At 42.5% G+C, this 18801-nt stretch overlaps 2 protein-coding genes across 14 annotated transcripts in view; both read right to left on the bottom strand.

The window, feature by feature from the left end:
• The window catches only part of brpf1 (bromodomain and PHD finger containing, 1), a 13911-nt gene extending 1471 nt beyond the window's left edge, over window positions 1–12440 (bottom strand). Inside the window, exons 1-16 of one of the 8 annotated variants that reach the window (XM_031316611.2) lie at window positions 12187–12440; window positions 10162–10950; window positions 9576–9765; window positions 9185–9472; window positions 7860–8377; window positions 7363–7552; window positions 7127–7258; window positions 5695–5823; window positions 4820–5255; window positions 3523–3831; window positions 3122–3400; window positions 2891–3038; window positions 2484–2579; window positions 1874–2007; window positions 522–637; window positions 264–418 (exon numbers count right to left, since the gene is read on the bottom strand). In XM_031316611.2, coding sequence (XP_031172471.1) covers window positions 264–418; window positions 522–637; window positions 1874–2007; window positions 2484–2579; window positions 2891–3038; window positions 3122–3400; window positions 3523–3831; window positions 4820–5255; window positions 5695–5823; window positions 7127–7258; window positions 7363–7552; window positions 7860–8377; window positions 9185–9472; window positions 9576–9765; window positions 10162–10904 — 3863 coding nt within the window. In that variant the 5' untranslated portion in view covers window positions 10905–10950; window positions 12187–12440. Of the gene's footprint in view, window positions 1–263; window positions 419–521; window positions 638–1873; window positions 2008–2473; window positions 2580–2890; window positions 3039–3121; window positions 3401–3522; window positions 3832–4819; window positions 5256–5694; window positions 5824–7126; window positions 7259–7347; window positions 7553–7859; window positions 8378–9184; window positions 9473–9575; window positions 9766–10161; window positions 10951–11084; window positions 11475–11524; window positions 11731–11805; window positions 11959–12186 lie in introns of those variants that run through there. The other 7 variants (XM_031316607.2, XM_031316609.2, XM_031316608.2 and 4 more) reach the window with 7 other exon arrangements.
• A 382-nt stretch (window positions 12441–12822) lies between these two features.
• The window catches only part of LOC116062213 (serine/threonine-protein kinase WNK2-like), a 54904-nt gene continuing 48925 nt past the window's right edge, over window positions 12823–18801 (bottom strand). For 5 of the 6 annotated variants that reach the window (XM_031316846.2, XM_031316845.2, XM_031316847.2 and 2 more), the window contains 3 exons: window positions 16235–16279; window positions 15480–15781; window positions 15010–15360 (listed from right to left, as the gene is read on the bottom strand). In XM_031316846.2, the coding sequence (XP_031172706.1) occupies window positions 15010–15360; window positions 15480–15781; window positions 16235–16279 (698 nt within the window). Of the gene's footprint in view, window positions 15361–15479; window positions 15782–16234; window positions 16280–18801 lie in introns of all 6 variants that reach the window. The other variant, XM_036008301.1, reaches the window with a different exon arrangement.

Below are 18801 nucleotides of genomic sequence, written 5' to 3' on the forward strand. Positions count from 1 at the left end.
ATGTTCTGTTGTCTTGTGCAGTACACGGAGTGCAGTTTCCATTTAACTACTGCCACAGTTACTTGTGTGCACACATCCCGTAACAACAGAAGCCTGTTTTGCTTGCGTCTTGTGTTTTACTGTGCTTATCGTTTTGGTGAAAAAAATAAAAATAAAATAGAAATGTCAGAACAAACAAAGAAGAAAAAAAACGTTATAATGATTAGTGATGATACGTTTAGTTAATACAAAAAAGATGAGACAAGATGAATCAGAGCACTGACCAAGTTCTCTTGTTGTCAAAGAAGAGGACCAGGAAAAGGTGCTCCCTGGCCTCCTGGGTCATTTGCTCCCCTAGTTTCAGCACATCCAAAGGCGGGACAGGGATCGGGACACCGCGATGGAACACCCCCTCCCTGGGCATCTTCGGGTCAATTATCTGCAGGCAGACGGTAACGAGAGGAGGGTTAGACATACAGTCATTAAATTGCAGAATGTCCTGACTTGGGCTTTGCTATTTGCAGTGTCCACTTGTGTCTCACCAGAGCTGGATATGAAGGATAGCCTCTGCACTTGGCCCACACCAGGTCCAGAGCTTCCAGAGAAGAATAGTCATCAGAGGTCATCCAGCATCCAGACCTGGCCCGACCACGCACCACTGATGGTAAAAAACACAGGAACAGGATGACATTCATCATTGTGCAACCTCACTTCTAGCTAAATAACGGGTATGTACACACACTGTTTCAAGTGTTCAGTAGAAGATACACCCGTTTCCTTTGGAAATTGCGAGAAAAACATAACAAAAATAATCTGTTTCTGTAATGGGGCAACTGGGCTGGTTGTGAAAAAAAAAAAAATCAAGTTTCCCATTTGGGATAACAAAGTGACTGAACTGAACTAAAGATCCAGCTCCAACAAGACTGGGTGAGAGCTGGGTTGGGCGTCCTAAACAAAAGGCCTTGGTCGTCATTTGAGCATGAAAATTCAACACTTTCACATGGTGAATGCTGATCTCTTTATCTGCATTTTCTTTTGTTATGTTATCAATATCAATATCATAAAAAACACTTTCTACAGCTGCCATGCCTATGTCTAGTGTTAAAAATGTCATGTTTGCAACTGTGCAGCTCACTGCAATGCAGTGACCGATTCTCAGCTTTTAGTTTTTAGTAGCTCTGGGTTTGTAGTTTTTACAGCAAACTATTGCAACATTAACCACAGACAAGAAAATAAGTAGGTGTGTCCTATCACTGCATATTATAATATATTTGAATTGTGTCATTTTGCAGAAATACTGTGGTGCTGTTTGGATGTTTTGTGCCATAAGGACCAATTCTGTTTGTATCTTTTTTGCTGGAATAAATGGGAAGGTTTATTTTCTTGGCATGGATTGTTGCCCCAACCAAAGCTGAAAAGAAAAAAAAAAAAAATCAAGGGGCATTGAATGTATTATTTTTTTAAATTGGGCCCCAGGCAAATGTAAAATACATTATAAGTCACAGAGCAACCTTTAAGAAATGTCAGTTATTTAGAACATTTTGATCAGTACATACTGCTAAGTGTGAACCAGTGTCATGACAACATCATTAGTAATCTTTTCACTGGTATTCAAGACATTATGTCAAATCATATCAAATCAATTAAAAGCTGACTGCAATCATATCAGATTGATTACAGGCTCAAAGATATTGCAGTTTGCCCATTCTGAATTTCCATCTACTGTACATTAACATTCAAATCATTCTGAGAAAGCACTCATGAGCTACATTAATAGAAACTAATTGTGTAAGCACTGACACACGGATGTGTGTGTATGTGTGTGTGTGTGTGTGTGTGTGTGTGTGTGTGTGTGTGTGTGTGTGTGTGTTTGAGAATATGAAAGTGTGCTTACAATGTGAAACACTCCGCGATCCTCCAACCGAGTAGGAATCATTTTCAGTGCCCGATGTCTCCTCACTGCTGTCCTCCTGGAAAGCAGAGCGAGAGAACGACGCCTTTCCTCTGCCCTGCTTAGAGGGGGTCGTACTGAGAGAGAAGAGACACGGGACTATAAAGCTCCACATAACTTTAATACAAGTGTTTACAATGTGACTGGTCAAAGATGTTATCAACTTATTAAACGTCAACACCATAAAATACAGCTAACCACGCTTTAGTAGTTGCTATACTGACTGCTGTGGTAAACAAGAGGTTGCTGGTGATCTCATCTTCTTTTATACTTTATCTGTTTAGTGCTACTAAAACAATTATTACATGTTTAAGCCATGCATAAAAGCCATAATACCACTGAGATCTGGTTGGATGACACTACTGCAACATCATATCTGAAAGCACTTTAAAAGGGATAGTTCAACATTTCTCAAGTCAAAGTTCAAAGAAATGCCTACCAGCACCTCAAAAGCTCAGTAATTAACACACTGTATCTTGGTTTCTTAATCCATACATAAACAATAATGTAAGAACGACAAGTTGCTGTTTCACAGGGTTTTACATGCTGGAACTGTTTCCTGGTGACCAGGGGCCGGGTGCAGTGACTTCCTGGAGTCTCCGCTGGCTGCCTGGCAACATCAAAGTGATGACAAGACTCCAGGAAGTCACTGGAAAGCAAATAAGCATATTTAGCAAAATGTCAAACTGTTCCTTTAAAGCTGCATTAACTGATTTTTTTGGCCTCTTGGAGGCAGAACTCCTCAACAGGCTTGCAGACACACTGTCCTGACATGATCTCGCCTTATGAAGTTGGTATGGCTAATGTGTCTGCTGTACAGTGGGTTCATCTGGGCTTGTTCACTTAAAACAGCTGCCTGGAGCAGCTGGAAACAGGGCTGATGAGTGCTAGGAGTAACCCATTCTTGTAAATCTGTGCTGTAAAATCAAAACAATGAGGTCATGTTTGTGCACTAATCACCTGGTCCTGTCAGAAGCTGCACTGCTGCTGCTGCTGGTTGTGGACTCAGAGTCTGAGCTGGAACGAGGGAGACGGGACTCACTTCTGTACACGCGGAAGCTCTCCGTTACTGGCTGGTTTCCTCCATCGAAACCGTTACTTGGCAAACCTGAGGAAGAGAGAGAGAGTGAAGTGAGTGTGTGTGACTCAAAACTTGCACGTTAACGTTTATTATGCATGTGTCTACTGTACCTGGGAGCAGGTCGTCATTGTCACTGTCGCTGTCAGAGCTGGAGCTGCTGCGCGGGCTGCGGGGCCTCTTCCTCTGCCTGTTTTGTGACAACAGGGGCAACTGAGGTGGACCGATAGGGCTTTGGCTCAACCCCGCCCCAGCGTAGCCAGCATCCCGGTTCTTGGGAGGGCGTCCTGGCCTTTTGGGGGGTCCAGCCATTTTTTGGTTCTTCTTGGAGAAGAGGACAGATGTTCGACGGCCCACCTCTGGAGCCAGGGCAGACGAGGATACACTCAAATCTTGAGGAGGAGAGAGGTTTATAAGTTAAAAATGCAAGCAAATGCTTATCACGTTATTTTCTTTTAACAGCGGTTATCATTTTCATACACATTAATGATATTTTACATCTTCCTAGACGCACCTTTACCACCAATCTCCTGGCTGCTGCTTTCCCCCCCCTCATCGTGGTGTCCCGAAGAGGATGGGTGATGGGGGAGGGAAATACCCCGGTCTCCTCCTCCCACAGACTCCCGGCCCCCCATAACGGAGCCTCCCTCCCGCTGATGCGCAAGCTTCCTCTTGATTACGCTGATCTCCTTTCTCAGAGCTTTGGCTCTACGAGACTGACCAATGCTGTGCTTTCCCGAGCTGACCTCATCAAGACGCGCCTGTAAGTAATGCAGCTGCTCCTCCAGTGGCAGCCGTCGCCTGTTCTCTGGCAGGAGCAGGTCTGTGAGGGGCAGAGAGAGAAAGGCTGTTAGAGAAAGAAAAGGTGAATAATTATGAATAAAGTCAAATATGACAACACTAACAAAGGGAAGAGATGTGGGCTGTTTCCCTGTGGATGTTTGGTAGAATTCCTGAGCTACCAGACATCTGACAACATTATGCTAATTTGTGTAATATTGGTATATGGTGTCTGCAAGATTCATCAAACCTAATCTGAGACCGTTAAAAAATAATTTTGGGAGTTAAAATTAAATATGTGAGAGCGCCCAACAAGTCACTTAATCTAGTACCAAAGATTACAGGTGGTTACAGGTTGGTCTTAGACCACAGTAATAGTAAAGTAAGAAACCCAGTTTATACAAGTAACAAGGATTGGAAATGTTTTTAGCAACTGAATTGAATGAATGTCATGCACCACCTATTGGTCACAGGCTTTACTGTGCCAAAGAGCTTTTTTTCTTTACAATATATTTGTATTCAGCATATTACTCCACATATGTCTAATACCGTTCCAGTGCTCAACACTCGTGACAAGGAATGTATTGTAACTGACATTCAATCACTGAAAGGAAAGAAAAGACAAACACCAACAAGAACGTAGACCTAGCCTCGTAAGCTAAACGTATATACAGTATATTCCTACTACCTATCTAACCTCATTTAACCTTTTTTAAACGTAATCTCTACTACACCCATGACTCATGGTCTGCCTTCCTATACCTTTGTGCCATCCACGCACCTCCTCCCATTTCTCTCCCACCCTAATTCTTTCCAGTATTTCACTCACATTTGTGTGATAATAAAGTATACATTTTCATCTAGCCAGCCAAAAGTGTGTAACTATAGAACATATTGTTTCATCTCCAAATGCAAGGTATCAATTCGCCACCAAAAAGTGGTTGGACAACCTAGAAGTTATCTTTGCAAAAGATAAATCATTAGAAAATTGTGCCTGAAAAAAATGCTTTATCTGCCATAAACCTCCATACCTTCTTCATTAGAGGACAATGGCCGGTCTCGTTCTCGTTCTCTGTCTCTGTCTCTGTCCCGCTCTCGCTCCCGTTCTCGTTCCCGTTCTCGTTCTCTTTCCCGTTCCCTCTCTCTGTCTCTGTCTCGGTCTCTGTCTTGGTCACGCTGACTGTCTGGGCTCGGCTCTCGGGGGAGGTGTATGCCAGCCTCATAGTCAAAGCCTATCCGTTCAGCGTGGCGCCTGGCGGTTCTTATGACAGCCCCGCCCATCTCCCTGAGTCGCAGGGCAGCGCGGTAGAAGACTGTGTCCTTGGCGTTATACTTTAGGCAGTTGTTGACAATGAGGCCAAAGTCTGCCTCAAATGCCTCAAAAGTGAGGTAGTGATGGGACTCCAGCAGGTTCCACATGGTCTGGAAGTCCATTGGAGTGTCAATGTGGTCCAGGTAGTCTGGCACCTGGATAGTAGAGATCAGGCAAAGGCATGACCTGTGTGCTCTAATAAGCTCTTGTATATGTACAGTGACTGTTCAGTGCAGATGTCAGCGTGTAGAAGTCAAACAGAATACGTATTTGAAATGTTGTGCTAGAAAATTAAATGATGCGGTGGGCAACATGACAGCCAATATTTGTTTACTTAAACACAATTTGTTTTGGCAAGGAGTCCTTGTATCAAAGCTACTGAGCTGGGATATTATACAAATAAGTTTAACAATTTTTCATAATCATTTTATTATAAATATAGTTATAAATAAAATGCAAATAGAAAAAGAAGTGAGGTGCGATATATAATTTAATTAAAATTACATTAATATAAAAAGAGCACACATAGTGAATATGCTCCTGAGTATGTATGTGTGTGTGTGTGTGTGTGTGTGTGTGTGTGTGCGCATTTACCTCTGCCAGTGGTACAGGCTCAGTAAAAAAGTTGTTAATGTCTCTTTCCTGTAACTGCTCCAAAGTACTCCTCAACAGCACCAGGAAGGGAGTCAGCTGCATCTCCAGCGCCATCTGCTGCACCTTAATCTAAACACAGACATCATTTATTTTAACAGTGTACACCTGCTCACTGAATACATAAACATAGACAAAAATGTGGGTTACACTTTACTTGAAGGTATCTACATAAGGTTGACATGACACTGTCATGAACGTGTCATAAACATTATAAACAAGTCATAAACGTTTATGACATAACGCTTCTTTTATTAAGTGTCATTTGGTTTTTGTCATGACAAGTTATGGTTAGGGTTCATGTGTCATAACTGTGTCATGACAGTGTCATGTGTTCATTTTTTATTTATTTTTTTATTTAACCAGGAGAAATCCCATTGAGATTCAGAATCTCTTTTTCAAGGGAGTCCTGGCCAAGACAGCAGTACAAAAGTTCCATATTTAATATATACAACAAAAACAGACAACATAAAACAGAAAAAAAAGTTGGCAAATTAACATCATCTCCACATAATCACCAGCAGTACTCAGTAGCAGCACATGTGCATTTAGTACTCAAGTAATCCTTTATCCTAATTTTAAACTGTATCAATGTTGGTAGGGAGTCTAATTTAAGATGTTTCTGCAGTTTATACCAGGGTGATGGAGCAAAAAATTTAAAGGAACTTTCACCGAAAACAGTTCACGTTCGGGGAATGTCATACATGATTTGCCCATATGATCGAAGATTACATTTCCCGGTAGTGACTTTAGGAGTCAGGAGAGAACATAAATAAGGAGGCAGTTTACACAGTATGGCCTTAAAAAGAAAAATATACCAATGCTCCAACCTGCGATTATGCGATTATTACCCAGTTCATGACAGTGTCATGTCACTCTTATGTAGATACCTTCAAGTAAAGTTTTGCCAAAATTTGTAGTACGAACATTGTATTTTCTAAATCCAATTAAAATGTATGCATGTACCCACACGCTCATATGTGACTGTGCTAAACTGCCAGTAGCGAAGGAAAGAGTTGTTTTCCGTGTAAAGATTTTATTTGGGTAGCACACCTAAACAGTGGATTAATGAATTGTGAATTAATGTGTGTGCACTCTCATGTAGATAGGAAGAAAATAGCTAACGAATGCATTGCTGATATGCAGCTGATACTTAAATGTGTCAGAGCTTCCTGGCAGCACCTAACCCTTCCACGCCCCAAAGACCTGACCACTAAACCACTTCATTGCCTGCACAGAAGCAAGTCCAATCCAAAGAGGAGACTTTCGTACTAACCAAAAAAAAAAAAACGGAAAAAATGTAGTGTGCTATGGCTAGTGTTAGGGTTTTTTAATATCAGTTAGTAACAGACATAAAAGGTAATTCGTATCTCACCGTCTCCCTTTTGAGTTTTTCCCTCTTTCGGATGAGCTCCACCAGTAGCCTGGCTCTCTCCAGGTCGTGTCTAAGTCTCTGCCATGCCTTCAGCTGCTCCTTTAAAGCAGATTGTTTCTCCTCGCTGTCCCTCTGCAACACCAACACACACAAACACACAAACGTGTCAGACAACTGTATGAGGCAAGAACAGAATTACAGTAGCATATACAATCACATACAATTACACAAGTCACCGGAGGGAGCTGTGATGGAGGTTGTGGTGGGAGTGGGTCAATGTGTCGTTGGGACTGCAGATGGGTTTGGAGCCGGCGTAGCAGAGGTACACCATTACGACTTTGCCTCTTCAGGGTCCAGTAGCTGTGAAGTCGCTGCATGAACTGGCTCTTCCTGGGTACCGTCAAGTTACTGGTGATTTTGCTCAGCCTGCAGAGAAACAAACACTACTTCAACTCTTGCTGTACTCCCATGTCATAAAAGTAAAGCTTTCGTAATTGTTATAGGGAAAGTCCCCCCTGTTTCAGGAGGTAAGGGCGATTTACAGAACAGCACTTCTAGAGCAAACAGATATTAGTATGCAATTAAAAAACACAGGGACCCACAATAAGTCAAGTGATCATTTTGGTTCTAGTTAACCTGCTGATCCACATAGCTTTGTGTTAAAAGGGTTACTAGACATATGTGCGTCTTGGAGCACACAGTAAAACAGGTAAAACATGTAGTGTGTATGTACCTATGGGGAGGTATGCAGGGAACAGACACCACTGGCGCAGCAGCTCTCCTTTCAGCCAAGATCTTCCTCGCTCTTTTCATCTTCAGCCTGGACTTGGCCTTCGCCCTCTTGGCTCGCTCAGAGCTCCAGCCCTTGGAGTCATCATCATGGCCAATGCTAGGCTCGTCATCCTCCTCCAGCTCTCCTTCACTGTGAGACGAACCCATGCTGGTGCCGCCCACACCTCCTAAAGGCCGTGCTGATCCTGGAGGCGTGTGGATGTCACAGTAAGCTGTCTTGCGGACGCTGAAAGAGGTGCCGTTGGCCCCAGTCTCTCTGACAGGCTCCATTTTCATGTAGAGGCCCGCCTGCTGGGCACAGGTGACGTGGAAAGCTGTGTAACAGTTGGCTTTGTGACACTGGATGCAGGCACCTGAACCACGCTGCTTGCAGATGTAGCAGGTGAGCTTCCAGCGTGCAGGAGGAATGTGCTCAATACTGTCGATTGGCTCCAGAAAGACTGTGTTAGCAAAGCAGACCTGAGGAAAGGCAGCAAAATTCACTTTATTGCAATACTCTTTTTAAAGTGTTAGGATAGTAACAAGATAACAGACTGACTGAGCCCTGTTAAACTGTACATTACCACTGATGTTAATCTATTCATCCGGGTGTAGGGCTGCCACCTCTTAGTCGATTAGTCGACTAATCGGTCGTTTTGGTCTTGAGTCGTTTTGGTTGATGAGTCATTTTTTATGCTTATTCATGCTTAATTACTCATTTCCAAGAAACTTATGAGCACATTTATGGTAAACACAAGATTTAAAGTGGTGCTTTTGCAGGATTAATTGTGGAGAAACTCAGTTTTACAGATGGTTCATTAACTACATTTATATTGTGCTTTTCTAGTCTTAACCACCTCTCAAAGAGCACAGCTCTGTCGATTACATCAACTAATCGATTAATCAACAAAATCATATAAGTGTTAGTCGACTAAGAATTTCTTTAGTCGAGGACAGCCCTATCCGGGTGTATATCATTTTAGTTGTGTTTTGCATTCTATAATTTATGCATCTAGTGCTATTTATCAAACCACTGGCACTTAACATGCTGAACAACCATCCATATACTGTATGTGCAATAAAGCATCCTCACAGTCCTAGACTGTCAATACGGTTAAATCCTTATGCACCCACTGAGGAACGTTAAAGAAACACGGAGTCTGAATAAACAGACTAATGCTAAAAGCTGTGTGCACCACAGATAAACACAGCAATGCAGAGTACCGCAATATCTGCAAAATGATGCAGTTCTGATCAAGAATGCATGTAGTGGTGTATGAATTTTACCTCCGGGATCCAGAGGGCACACACAACGTGTGCCCAGCGTGCATCATCTGTCTGTTTGAAAGCACCTCCCTTGTTGGGACAGAGAGCACAGTCCACAGCTCTACTTGGCGACTGCAGGCAGCGACGACATAACCACTGGCCCTCTGGGATGTATGGAACACCATAGCATTCTTGGTGCACTGCCAGGTTACACATGTCGCAGAACAGGATCACATTGCTGTTCTGACACTCGCCATCGTTACAGATGCAGCAGACAGCATCTTCATCGATTAGGGTACTGGGGTCAGCCTGGGGGAAAAGAGGATAACGAGAGATCAGAGTTGGACACATTCTATATGTTTCTAACAGTGTTCTAATATTGTTTTTCCCCTTAGCTTCCAAATCCAGGTACCTTGTTGTGGCTCTCAAAGTACGACTCCTTCTCCAAGCGATCCATGAGGTACTCAAAGACTTCTTGAGGGATGGGTGTAACACCGTCACGCCGCCGCTTGTCGTTCATGATGTCAAGCCAGATGTAGTCTTCCTCATCAATGTCATACTCGACCTCCTCATCCAGCTCCTCCACAGACTTATCAATGTACCTGAACACCAGAATGGGAAAGTAGAGGAACATGTCTTATACATATATACACATACATACATACATACATACATATAGTACATGGGTAGTACATACATGGTAGTACATGGGTAGAAAAATAATGACAGAATAATACAAGGAATCTGAGGGCAAATGGATTTCCTTGTACATGCACAACAAGCTGTACAAGTGCAAAAAAAAACAACAACTGGGGTCTGACTGTGTAAATGGTGCCTCAAATATTTGACTCACCAAATTTCTAACAAAAGATGCCTTCTCTATACATGCACCCCATTAAATTGCCTGCCATGTACTTAACAATAATCTTGCTTCTAATTCTAATTATTACCTGCTATGTACATTATTAATGAACCAGATTATAATTCTTAATGCAGACCTGTAGTAAGATGATGGTCGAGGAGGGGCATCAGGTCTCTCTTGGTCCAGCTCTCTGAACACCGCCTCAGGGAGCTTGACTGCAGGGCCGGACAGAGCGCTGTGATGATGAGACGAGCCATCCTTCTTCTTTTCCTTACTCTTATGCTTCCCAGACTTTGGAGTGGATTTTCCCCCATTAGAGGATGGGATATCTGGCCGGTCCTTGCCACTACCTCCAACCTCGCTGCCTCCAGCTCCACCATCACTACCGTTACACACCCCTCCGCCACTACCACCAGTACCAGATGGAAGTGCATCCTCTGCATCACTGTCTTCCTCTGACACCACGTCAATGTTCTCAAAGATGCTAATGCGTTGGATGCGTCCTTGAAACTCCAGCTCCACCATGCGCTGTGCCTGGGCATAGGTCATTGTCTCTCTGCCCGGGGAGTGAGAGTGATCTGACCGGTTGGGGCTACCAGGTGTGTTCCCCCCATGCCCCGGTCCTCCACCTCCCTTACCTCCACCATCGTCTGTATCACCTGACCCGGCCAATGAGGCGCGAGGTGGCCGTCCTTTTCTCTTCTTTTGGGGCACAGTCTGTGCAGGAGTTGGGTTATCATGGTCATAGTGGTAAAGGTGATACTCAATGCCACTGTAGCTCTTGTAGACTTTACGACAAGTCTCCACAGGGCACTCGTAAGGGGGCTTGGTGGCCCGCAGATTGTGACAGAATGTCTTTACATCAAAGTCCAGTCCCATTGTGCCAACAGCCACTGCTGCGACAGATGCTGTTCCAAGTTTACATCTGGGAGAGAGGAACACAAAGGAGAACCATAAGAGGATAAATTCCAGAGATTTAATTACAATACATTAGTTAGATAGTAGCTACTGTCACTGAATTGTAGCACTTACAGACACCAGTCTAGACAAGTCGTGCACCTGTTATAGTGCAGTCACGTGACCATGTCCCTGACTCCCAGTAGGAAACAAATTGTTATGTTTGGTTCCCAGTAGCAGGTGCATTTAGGTCAATATTTTTGCTTATGTTCCCTGCTAACTGAAGTTATGTCAGGTTGACGTGCAGTGAAACAGACGGCATAACAGTAAGCCTAGTTGCCAATAAATTACAGCTTGTTTACAGCCCATGAGTTCTGGCTAAAACGACAGTGCACAGGACGAAATTTAGTTTGATGATCCCAAAAACTAACCATAGGACTTTATAATCCAGCTAACGTTAGCCCTAGCATTTCACTGATGCTTTCTCCTCAAACAATGAAACATTGCAGCCTGACGCTGTTAGCCAGCAAGCTAACAGCAGCTAGCAAACAACAACACCAGTTCACTCTCCAAACAGCATACATACTACAGTTACTACTCACGAGTTAACGTTACAAAGTAGCTAACGCTATCGCTTGCTTCCGTTAATTGGTCATCTTAATCGACGCTCTGTGTTTCATTCAGCTCAATAATAACGTTACACTACGTTTTAATTCGCGTGCTAAATTGTAGCTCTATCCACAGGGCATACGTTAACGTTAGCTACATAAAGAGGAGTGCTACTTAAACGTTGCAGGTTTTTTTTGCATTAATAACAAATAATACACACGAGTGTTTAAAGTTAGATACACTGTAACAGTGTTTCCCTCCACAATGACCTCACCCCGTGTATCCCTGAATCTGAGCAGCAAAATGACAGTATTACTAGATTTCATCAGGTTAACGTTACCACACTAATATAGCATGCGGCACAAGGTATATTGCTTAATTAAATAGCTAACGTAAGTTCGATCTACAAATTAATTGTCATTCTCTGTGGCGAAATAGCTGTGAAATGTTGTGCGATGCGAGGAAAATAGGCAGGCATGCTTAGGGCTTTACTACTTCATGTTTTCAGGTTACAGTGGGTTAAGATAAAATACGGAAATTACCACACAATTCTACTCTGAATAACCTTTTGTCAAAATGTGACCCAATTTTTCTGACAAAACCAGCCTTCAACCGTTTAACGATACAGATCTGGACTAACGTTGTAAACACTTACTACTCCACGTTCCCCACGACTGCGTGCTTCGGAAACCTCACACCAGATCGGACGGGTTGCAGATCGGTTTTAATGCATAAAATAATCCCAGATGAGATTTACAGGACGCGTAGGTACAGTGAAATGTGTTTATAAAACAATATAATATCCCGATCATTTCATTGTGTGGGGAATAATTCAGGAACTCGGTTGAACAAAAGGGGTAACCGTTGCTGTAACGTTACGCCGTAGACGCGGGTTGACACATTCGCCACACAAAGCAGGGTCTATTTCTCGGCTTTGGTGTTAAAACAGAGCCTGTGTGCACGTTAACCAATATTTCATAACACTACAAATTATATTCTGTTCGGAGAGTTTATTGAATCATTTATTCTTTTCATTTCTACTTGACCAATACTTTCCTACATTCGTGTTGCATGTTGCGAATCTGTGGCTTTGTTTCAAAGATGTCGGCAGGACTGAAGTGAAAACATCCTGGCCTGACTGCGCGTCACACTTTTAAACAAGTCTACAAACACTTGAACACCCTCTATTTATATATTATTTAGAATTAATTGGTTGAATGTATCCTAATTGTTTATCTTAACTCCATGCTACAGAAAAAAACAAAGGCAATAAAAACAATGACACATACCATCAAGCACAAAATAATATTTATTTCTCTCTCAACATACAGTCTGTGATGATTAGAGTGCAGCAGGGTTGGGTGGGGTAATGCAGTGGGACATTCAGCAGGCAGAAGCAATCCCACACAGTTTGAATACAAGCCTTTGACAATCAGAGCAGATTCACCAGGGGGCAATATTGTCCAGAGAGAAGTGAGATGAGCAGAGTAGAAAGTGTCAGGACTGCTCCTCCTCCTCTGTAATCTCAGCTCCTTCCGTTTAATCACTGCATCCAAATGAATATGCAAACAATAGTTATTCCTTCCTCTGCTAACCATGAGTTGGCAGCGAAGGAGGTGGAAACCAGATACAAGTGACAGAGAACAGAAATCTCTTACTACTGGAAGTATTTCAACGAAGCAGAAGACTCTGCATAATATCCTATAAAAAGTCCAATTCAAACTGAATTTATGGAATAATATACATCAATGCAACCCCTCCCTTGTCACCACCTCTAATCAGTCCCCAAAAGAAAAAAAAAAAAGTACAAATATAAACTACAAGAAAACTGTACAATTCACAGCTTGGCAGAAACCGGGGTGCTGAAACCTTTCAAATGTGTTGAGATGTAAAATATATAACCATTGTAGCTGTATTGTTTCTTTGCTTTGTGAAACATGAAAAGTTGGCCATGCTCGTCAGTGATAAAAAAGTACAGGCGGTGAAACGCACTATATACAGTGTAGGAAACTCGTCAACAGGTTAGAATTAAGGGAGACTACTGTATGTTGTGCAAATCTCCCGCATCAAGTATCATTTGAATTCTGAATCACTGAAAAGAAAATTTAAAAAAATAATGCTGTCATCCAAAGCAACCTGGGAAATAAACACATCGAAATTTCAACAGGGCAAAACACTGCTTTGTGAGGGTCTCATTCGTTAATTTAATTTGATTTGAGTTGTTTTTATTTAAGTACCATCTTATGTGACTATAATGCTTAACTGTACAGTGGAATCACCTCAGACAATAGCAGCATTAAAAAGTCAAGCTTTAAACATCAAATAATTTAAAAACATCACTTAACTGGTGATTGCACGAAACATTTCACATATAGTGTATGCCGAGTAATAGGATAGCCAAGTTGAAAGAACATTTAGCAGTACTTGTTTGCTTGGTGGTTTGTAATGTTTATACTTTGCAAGGTAACTTTTGTCTGTTGCTTGGTGATTTGTAACTTTGTTCAATTCTTCAGCTTGCTCCTGTTGCACGCATCAGAGATAAGGCTTGTGGCAAGGCCACGATCAAAGCTTTGTGGAGGGGGTTAAATTGCACTTTTAAGCCTCAAGCCTTCACATATTAATTGCTACATTCTGATCAGAACACTTCCAGAGGCATATTCTGTAGAAAGAACTATGTACAGTATATATGGCTCTGGACACCACCTTTCCTCGGAGCACAAGGCTACAACATTGCCAACTCTTGTGCTGTCCAATGCATCAGTTGTCCTATCAAAAAGAGGCTGTGTCCGACTGAACCATTTGACCCGAAAGAGTGGATTTGGCTGCTGGCGTAATTTTGTTTTTTCTTCTCTCATCAGTCGTACATTAACCATTTCTTTCTGCAAGGCAACGGTACATCTCACCACTATGGCAATCCATCTGTCACAGGGGTGGAAAGTAAACAAGGGTTAAAACATGATTTTATTATTTTAAATAAGAGCATATACTGTATTAAAAGTGCAGTTATACAAGGGCATACATATGTAAACAAAAAACAAAAGTGTCAGTAATGCATTAAAAAAAAGGCACTGCACTCAAACTACCTTTGATGCAGACATGCTGTTTCACAGAAGAACAAATTATCTATAAATCAATGTTCAAGGCACTACATTCCTTCAAATATCTCCATCATAAACACTGTCCTGTTACTGTATCTCAAACCACTGTTATTTGGATTCCAATGTAGTGTATTAAGTGTACGTAATACAGAGAAAGGGAAAAATCAATGTGTAAACTGCAGTTATAAAGAATAAAGTGAAATGTTTTGTGTTACTGCAGACAAATTGTCTTGTATGGCTGAGTTTAGTATATACAGGTGATGTATAAAGAATATCAACACTACAAGATCAAATGATGTACATGTGTGGCTCTGGTGAACCAGAACAGAGTGGTGTTGGACAATCGTGCCCATACACACTAACAAATATTAGTTAGCAGATTAAGTAGTCCTAGTGGTTTTTGGACACGGGCCATTCTCGGAGTCGGGCATGACCAGAGGGTAGGCTTGGATCCCTGCGTTTGCCATTGTGGCATAGGGCATCATTCTTGCAGCACCAAGCAGGCCTACAGGACCCACAGACCCGACAGGACTAGGCATGCCAGGCCACTGCTGGGGGTAAAGAGGACCAGGAACCATCCCGCCATAGGAGCCTGCTGGCAAAAGGTACCCAGGAGGGAGCATAGTTGAGGAGTTGGGAGCTAAAGTTGTGGGCATACCAGGGCCTAAAGCAGCTGTCAGGGGGCAGGAAAGAGGCAGCTGGAACTTGCGTGGACCAACATGGTATTTCATCTGAAACAGAAGGGAGTTGTTGTACAAAGTAGTGCATAGACTGCCTCAAATGTAAGAGATCACAGTACAACTGATCCTTTTATCATCTATCCCTGAGTGCACATCTCCAGTTCCAATACCTCATGTGTAGCTGCTCCCATGGGTGGCGCTCTGCCCTCCAGGTCCTGCTGGCGTCTCTGCTGTTTGATCTGGTTGAGGGAGGGGCGTGGTTGATTAGCTGCAGCAACAGTCTCCTTCGTCCAGTCATCTACCAGTTTGTGAAGATCATCGGTGAACGTGCCTCTCTTGTTGTTGCTGTTGTTGGTCTGGACCTGAGCAAGCTGTGTGATTGGCTGGGGAGATGGTGACGGTGTAGCTGTGGTGAGTGAAGCCTGTGTCTGATTGGAGGCTGTCTGAGCTGTGGTGGTGTTGAGAGTAGACCCTGCAAAGACACAAAAGGTTTTCAAAATCTGGCCAGTTCAAAAAAAATTGAGAGTCAAATCAATTGGCTGCTTTATGGCGTAATATAAGGCAGTTGTGACACAATATACCTATAATATCACCGCCATGAAAGCCAACTTTAAGAATGGTCCCAATGGCTTTGTTGAGGTCAGAGTAAATATGTGTATGCAACTTATTTACTGTGACATATTTTGCCAACATAGCAGCCAAAAAATTCAGCAATCAAGACATTGACACTGCCATGCAAAACAACAAGAAACGTAAAATAATTCAACAATCTGTAGAGTACCCACATTTTCAACAATAACTGACACAATTTTCAAAGTGCCAAAACAAAAAAAAGAGAAAATAAAGTGCACACACAAACATAAGGAGGACTAAAATAGTAAGGACAGAGTAAGAAAGACAGAGAGTAAGTAAATGAGATAGTTACTACTACTGCGCTCTTTGCCTAGACATAGTCGTTTCAGAGTGGACCCTATAAAAAGGTAAAACAGCACAAGACAGAAACAGTTAGGCCAGGACACACTGCACACCACAAGTATGTGGAAAAGCTGCTTCAAAAGCACATTCAGCTATCAAAACAATTGGGGAGAGAGAAAGAGGGAAAAGGAGGACAAGGGGTTTTAAAAATCAGTGAGGAGGACTGGAAGAAAGAGCCTAGGTGTTCTCTTTTAAATAGACAATCATTTGAAAAGTTGACTATTAGAAACTGTACCGGACAAGCTTAAGAGAGAGCACTCCTAGCTTTGGTTTCTGATGTAGCGTGCTAAAGTTCCCGCATTTATAGCAACAATGTCAGGGTGAAGACCACCATATTTTATGCTGCTTTTTAAATTAACCGAATACATTACTGAATACAACAGAAATATTTTCTTCTTCTTTTTGATGGACAGAAATCTGGTAAAATGCAGTCACTATAATCTTAAATCGCCTTTACAAATACAGAGTAAAATAATTTGTGTTTACTGATTTGTAAAATGTAGTATGCATGATATGGTCCATTAGTTAGTAGGGAGAGACCAAGATCATTTTAGTTTTAGTTTAGTTAAGAAAGGAAGACTGGAGCCTGGATTAAAAAGAGATCCTTTTGTCGATGTGAGAATGCCTGTGAAACAATGTGAAACCAAAATAAATAAAACTTCAAACTAAAAGAGCACACAGATACTAGCTGAAACTCAGCAGAGTCAGCACTTGTCAGAAACATGCAGGTAACTCAGGAGAGGTGGAAAGAGGAAAAAAAAAAGGAGTAATATTGATGATACAGCCCTTCATATGGCGGAGCAAGCCTCCATCAGTGCCCTGCCTGGCGCCTGCACCATGCACGTCTTCTCCGTCCAAACATGAGGGACAAAGAGAGCCCTGCCTATCAGGGAAGGGCTGGGTTTTCCTCTGTGTTAGTATACAGAGGCTTACTGACTTGGGCAAAGTGCCTTGACTTGGGAGATGTTACACAATCAAAATTAAAGAGTGGATGGAAACACACAACAAATAAAGGTTTTGGCATTCTCTCTTACACATGTACATAAACACTTAAGCAAATAGGCACACGGTCTTGTTCTAGATCTGATCTCAGGCCCATGTTTGGAGAGAACTAGCCCCAGTGTGATTGCGGGGTCTGGTTTTCTTTAAGCCAGAAGCATTGCACAAAAGCATTTGTAGGAGTGGGACAGGGCATTGTACCCACAATTGTATGGTTATGAATGGAACAGTGCTTCTGTAAATTGCAGATGATTGCCAGAGTACAGATAAATACCTATAACATTTGCAGCCTGGGTATTGGAGGCCACACACACACACACACACAGATCTATAAGAGGCATACACACCCTGGCAATCTTTCCTTTTCAATCTTCATGCCAAGAAACTGAATGGTGTCCAGACTCTTTGGGGTAATTCTGAATTTATAGAACCAGTTACTTTTTGTTCTACTTCATGCTTTCTGACCACCAGAGACAGTGCTTCCCACCTGGAGGACTTATAAATCAAAATCCGGTCATGTGAAGCAGTGTTATGCGCAGATATGGCAGTTAATAAAAGTCTGTTGGCCATCCTAGCAGCGGGTTTCTATTTTATAACCCTCGACTACAGAAGTTAGCAGCATGCATTAGCTCAGAGGGCTGACTTGGCTTGTATACTTAATTATGTGAACGTCTTTGTCACCCTAGTCTCGCATTGCCAGACCTTCCTCCACAGCGCTGCACAGGAGGGTCTGGTTAGTCCACACAGCATTCCGGGATAGGAGCAAAATGTGCTCTGGTTTATTGGCATTTCTTTAAACCAATCACACTCGTCTTGGGGGGTGCTAAGCGGCGGATGGAGCCACGGTGCCGCTGCAAAATAGCCTCTGGAAGGAACTTGTTTTGGTGGAACATGTGTACGTTCAAAGGTTGTTTTAGTCGTGCAACAGAAAACTCAGATTGGACAGATAGTCTAGCTAGCTGTCTGGATTTACCCTGCAGAGATCTGAGGAGCAGTTAACCCTAGTCCTCATAAATCGCCAGGAGTTTAGAATTTCAACACAAAGAAAGCGGGAGGTAACAGACATCCGGCTGAAAAGAGTGACATCCGGTGGCACAGAGCAATCTCGGAAGTGGAACGTCGTGGATATAAACTATTGTCACCCTGAACGTCCCACAGACCCCCATTCAAAAATCTGGCAGATCAATACAGTGTTGCTGATAACCTGAAGCCCGACCCTACCTGAGCCTGTGCACGTTGTGTCCGAGCCCGGCCCGACACATTAACTGTAATTATGAGCCTGAGCCCGATTTAAACCCGACAATTTTTTAATACGTGGGTCGTTATAACTGACGTTCTCAACTACAATTCTGAGTTGTTTGAACTACAGAAATCTGTTTAGAATTATCTTAATAAATACCGGTAATGCAACAAGGACGAAGCATGTAAATTGCGCTGTTTGTTTATTCAAAATGGAATGGATCGCAAATGGATCCGAATGAAGAAACGTAAAAAAAAAACCTCGACCCTAGCTCCCTC

This window comes from Sander lucioperca, chromosome 12, assembly GCF_008315115.2.
Source record: "Sander lucioperca isolate FBNREF2018 chromosome 12, SLUC_FBN_1.2, whole genome shotgun sequence".
Lineage (NCBI taxonomy): Eukaryota > Metazoa > Chordata > Actinopteri > Perciformes > Percidae > Sander > Sander lucioperca.